Source organism: Etheostoma spectabile, chromosome 7 (genome assembly GCF_008692095.1).
Source record: "Etheostoma spectabile isolate EspeVRDwgs_2016 chromosome 7, UIUC_Espe_1.0, whole genome shotgun sequence".
In the NCBI taxonomy this organism is placed as follows: Eukaryota; Metazoa; Chordata; class Actinopteri; order Perciformes; family Percidae; genus Etheostoma; species Etheostoma spectabile.
Window position 1 is genome coordinate 17,931,337 of NC_045739.1, and position 5,341 is coordinate 17,936,677.

The following is a 5,341-nucleotide window of genomic DNA, read 5'->3' on the forward strand; positions in this document are numbered from 1 at the left end:
TACAGTGCAGTTTGTTTGATTATTGTGATTAATATCTTTACTTGTTTCTATGGAAATAATTACATATCATCTATGTACAAATGTATAAACATATCTTATTCTTCCAGTCAGTGTCATTGTACTTAGTTTCAGTGAAGAGTCTCAGTGTCTTTTGATCTTTGACTTTTGTGATTATGAGAAAGAGATTACGAGAAAGACAGGTGGGGTTCACACCTGTGTGCTATTCCACTGAATCCTGCAGTGGTAACTGAACCTTTCTCCAATAATACATCCAGGTCATTTGCCCACAGGGCTGGATATGATCTGATAATCTCAACTGTACACCATATGCTCAGTCTCAGGACCAACTTGTTTTTGGACAGGGATTTAAGGATCAATTTACCCTTCCCCTGACAATGATGATGGAGGTAAAAAATTGAAAATGCTACCATGGCAGCAGGTTGGTAAAGAAAGCTTCATGAAATATGATCACTTTCTGTTATCTTAGACTTAGACTTCTCTTTATTAATCCTTTTGGGATGACTCCCGCGAGGAAATTGAAAGTTCCAGCAACAGTTTTAGCGAGAAAAAAGAAATGAAAAATAGATAAAAAAGACAACAAAATAAAAATAATAATAACAACAATAAGAACATTTGTCAAATAAACAAAGAAAAGACCATAAATTATTATTAAAGTGTCAGTGTCAGTGTTGAAAGCAAACCAAGAAGAGTGACTAAGAATTAAGCCGATCCGAAGAAAAAAACTATGGGAGGTGGTGTAGATCATTACTGCCCTTTTGCACCATTTGACTGTGATGATGTGCCACATAATATGTAACGGCGAGGGCACAGAAACCTGAATAAATGGAGTGCGCCTCCTAAACCTCACAAAGAACAACTTAACAGAGATGTTCAAAAGTTCAGAAAATTTCTCTGCAACTTTCTTCAAAAAATCCACCAACTGTAATGTTTCTGACCCCGTTATCTGTCTATGTCGTCCCTCTCAGCTGTGTGTGGTAATGATCTTCCTGGTGACGGTGGTCATGTGTCGCGGTATCATCAGCTTGATGATGTTTCGTACTGGGAGCCCCATCCTGCGTACTGAGGTATTTCAGAGCTATTTTGAATTGTGTGCACGTGCGTGCATGCGTGCATACTTTATATTCATACATGTGTGTGATCTCCTCCTCAGGCCGGGACCATAGCCAACATCTCCAGCAGTATTGTGAGTCTGGGCCTTATCTTGTTGATGGGGCAGGTCTACACTGCATTAGCTGAGCAGCTCACTAAATGGGGTAAGAATCAATACTGCTCTTTAACACCTCAAACCTCAACGCTTGAATCAATTTTCATCAAAATTAAATTTCTCAAAATTAAATTTCTTCTCACTGGATCTTCACTAACTTAAAGATGACACTCAAAAAATTCCAGCTCATTTCCTGGATCCTTTTCAAATAGTTTTGACCTTTGTTTTTATAAGATAACAATATCTAGTTTATAATATATATTATTGTATATATACAAACAACATGCACAGTCATTCCACACAGGTTTAAAGCAACCCCCTTGTAGAGCTGTAACAATTTCAAATTTCACTGTAAAATCAATTGTCTCAGAAAAAATTGCAATTAACAATATATATGTCTCTTTCTGTCCAATTTAATAATATGTATTTCTGTTTTTATTAACAAGTTCAAGTTTTGAAAAAATCCCAACTAACAATTACCATCAACAGTCATACCACTTAGAACTACCCTTAGCAACTAATTGCGATTTAATAAGGAAATGGCGATTATACAAAAAAAAATGGGATTAGACAAGTATTTAATAATTGTTACAGGCCTCCCCTCTTGTAAAATAAATTAATCTAAAGGAGAGAACAAAGGCAAACAGTGAAATTATTACTCTAATTTGATTGAAATGTATTTGTCCATGTTTTCTCTTTGGCAGAGATGCACAGAACACAAACTCAGTATGACAACGCCTTCATCTTCAAGGTGTTCATCTTTCAGTTTGTGAACTTCTACTCATCCCCCTTCTATGTAGCTTTTTTTAAAGGAAGGTGAGACACAAGTCAGTCTCATCAGACACACAGAAATTATTGAGAAATGTTGAACATTCTGTACCAAATAGGATTAACACTGTCTTAATTTACCCTTTTAAACGTCCTTCTCTGTGTGTGTAGGTTTGTGGGTTATCCCACCAACTATGGGACCTTGTTTGGGATTAGAAATGAAGATGTGAGTCTATACTTTACATACAATACATGTCAAAGGGAGGAAGTATTCCAGATCCCTGCTGTTGTATTTTTATCTAAGCATGTAAGAAATGTGATCATCCATTGTCTCATATATCTGTTTCTGTGTGTCTTCAAACTCTATTGCAGTGTGGTCCCGGGGGTTGCCTTATTGAACTGGCTGAGCAACTCTTCATCATCATGGTGGGAAAGCAACTCATCAACAACATTCAGGAGTTCATTATCCCGTATGTTTCATGTCCAATAAGTATATATATACTTATATATATATATATATATATATATATATATACGCACAGTATATATATACATATGAATTATAGCTTGTATTCAGGGTGTAAATGTCTACAGAAGAGACAAGAAATAATTAAAACTATGTAAACAAAAGTGAAAGGCAGTAATAAAATAGAATCCGATAAAACATGAGCATGACCTTCCAGTGTTGAATAAAAGCACTTCTATATTAATGTTATTGTCATGTTTATTGCATAAATATAAGCTACAGTGTGTCTTTCTGCACTGACAGTAAAGTGAAGGCTTGGCGCCAGAAGAAAACTTTGGCCAAGGTGCTGGGTGATAAGGCTTCCCATGAGCCTCAGCGCTGGGAAGAAGACTACCAGCTGGTGGAATGTGAAGGCCTGTTCGAAGAGTACCTGGAGATGGGCAAGTATTTGCCACTGTATCTTAAATACATGATGTCACTGCCATTCAAATTTCAATGACAATATTATACACTGTGTGATGAACATCAATAAGAAGTCTGCTATGTTCATATACATATTTGTTCTCCAGTGCTTCAGTTTGGGTTCGTCACCATCTTTGTGGCAGCGTTCCCCCTTGCTCCGCTCTTCGCCCTCCTCAACAACTGGGTGGAAATCCGTCTGGACGCCCACAAGTTTGCGTGCGAGTACCGCCGGCCCGTAGCAGAGCGTGCCCAGAACATCGGAGTCTGGTTCAACATACTGGAAGCCCTGTCACACCTATCCGTCATTGCCAATGTGAGTCCATTTAATATGATATCCACACCAGACTGGATGCTAATCTCTTTTCCACAACATTATTTTTTTTCGTTTTTTCTTTTTGCCATCTGCAGGCTTTCCTAATAGCCTTCACATCAGATTTTCTACCTCGTCTGCTCTACCAGTACAAGTTTGATTATGATCTCAAAGGATACGTCAACTTCACCTTGGCTTATGCCCCACTTAACTACACTGAGTACCCCATGTGCAGGTACACTGTATGCTGATTGTCTAAATGCATGCAATCTTAAAGTGTGGGAAACACTCTTTGGTTGGAAATTCCATATTTTGCCTATAATATATATATAAAAAAAATGTTTCATGTTAAAAAAAACATTCTTGTTATTCTTATTCATCTTTGTTTCAAAACAAAAGCAAGTTTCAAAAACAAGTATAAAAAATGTCAAAGTTATTGTTTCAATTATGAGGATTTCAGTTCAGAGACTTGACCAACAGAGAGCAGTATAACTGATGAAGACATTGTTCAGTTTGTTGTGTGCTACTGCTGCTGCATTCACACCATCACATAGCGTGTTCTGCAGTAACTCTGCTTTTTTTTAATTTTAGATATAAAGCGTACAGAGACAACGATGGAAACTACTCACTGTTCTACTGGGAGCTTCTTGCCGTCAGACTTGGTTTTATCATTGCTTTCGAGGTATGAAGGCAGCTGCTTTGTCTCTGCTTGTTTGTTTACTTCTGCCTGTTTCAGTGATTTTAATGCCCATATTTTTATGTGGGCATTATCTCTGTTGATCTGTTGTTTGATTTTATCTTTGACCTACATCACTAACCCCAGTTGTGCCTTGGTTCCCATGTGCATACTTGAACTACTGGCAATTTAGCCCCTTCTCAGTGTATGTTTTAGAGTTTCCATCTTATGTAATGCTTCCCAATATCAGTAGTTCATGTTATTTTGTAGCTGAGGTACCATTTTACTATGTTTCTTTGACACTTCCTCACTTTTTCTGTCTTCATCTCTTTTTCCAACATTACATTACATTTTTCAGCATCTACTGTACCGTAGATCCCCTATCTTTTTTCAAAGTTTTTATTTATTCAGTTGCATCCATTTTGGCCCTGTCTTCCTTCATTTAGAAGTCAGCCACAGATCAATATCCATTTGGTGTGCTAGTGAGTGCGTATGGCAACAGGACAGTGTATGTGGGATTGGCTTATAACTAACTATAGTGGCAGTGCTCAAACTAATGAAGAAACATGTCACCCAGTGTAACAGCATGGCTCTATATATGAGCCTTTAACAACACAGACACCATTTGTTATTTGGATCAGTTCATTGTTGGTTATTGTCTTTTAATGGGATATGTTGACAGTAAGAAAAATAACCTAACCTTATTACTGTGCAATTCTGTTGTGATAACTGAAGTACTGGGAAAAGAAAAAGAGTAATCAGGACAGTCATAGTTAGAGGACGTAGCAGGGTTTTAGCTGTCATGGAATTCTGAAAGAATATTGGAAGTTTTAAATGGAATATTCCAGATAGGAAAGTTTGAAATGAATAAAATCTCTCAGAGGAAGATGAGGGATCTCTCGAAAAATCATGGGACACCTCATAAGGGCGGAGGAGAGTATTCTTAAGGTGGAGTAGAGAGAGAAAATAATTATGTAGTGTAACAGTTGTTGCACAGACATTTTGTTGAAATACTGATTTCAACACAAAATGTTTTCCACATCTTTACATGTGATTTCTAATTTGTTGTGTACTCAGGGTTCAAACTTCAGATTTTGTGACAGGAGAGGCAGTTTTTTTCAATCTAATGAGGAGCTGAAATGTCTTGCTGTTTGGTCGTTTTCCCTCCTGCAGCATGTGGTGTTCTTTGTGCTGCGAGCCATCGACTGGATCGTGCCGGATGTCCCAGAATCCCTGGAGCTGAAGATCAAGAGGGAGCGCTACCTGGCCAAGCAGGCTCTGGCTGAAAACCAAGAGGCTCTGTTGGTGAGTCGAGGCCGAGGGGCCGCCCCTGCCACTCCAGGCTCCTCCAGCCCAGGTCAGTAGAACATGGGACACACACACACACACACAAACACACACACACACGCACACACACACACACACACGATGCAG

The 5,341-nt window shown here is 38.3% G+C and overlaps 1 protein-coding gene across 1 annotated transcript in view; it reads left to right on the forward strand.

Annotated features, from left to right (window-relative positions):
• The window catches only part of ano11 (anoctamin 11), a 17,524-nt gene that overhangs the window by 6,771 nt on the left and 5,412 nt on the right, over positions 1-5,341 (forward strand). The window contains 10 exon segments of the mRNA XM_032520413.1: positions 987-1,085; positions 1,172-1,274; positions 1,930-2,041; positions 2,165-2,219; positions 2,366-2,463; positions 2,763-2,899; positions 3,029-3,234; positions 3,330-3,466; positions 3,823-3,913; positions 5,081-5,264. Of these exon segments, the coding sequence (XP_032376304.1) occupies positions 987-1,085; positions 1,172-1,274; positions 1,930-2,041; positions 2,165-2,219; positions 2,366-2,463; positions 2,763-2,899; positions 3,029-3,234; positions 3,330-3,466; positions 3,823-3,913; positions 5,081-5,264 (1,222 nt within the window).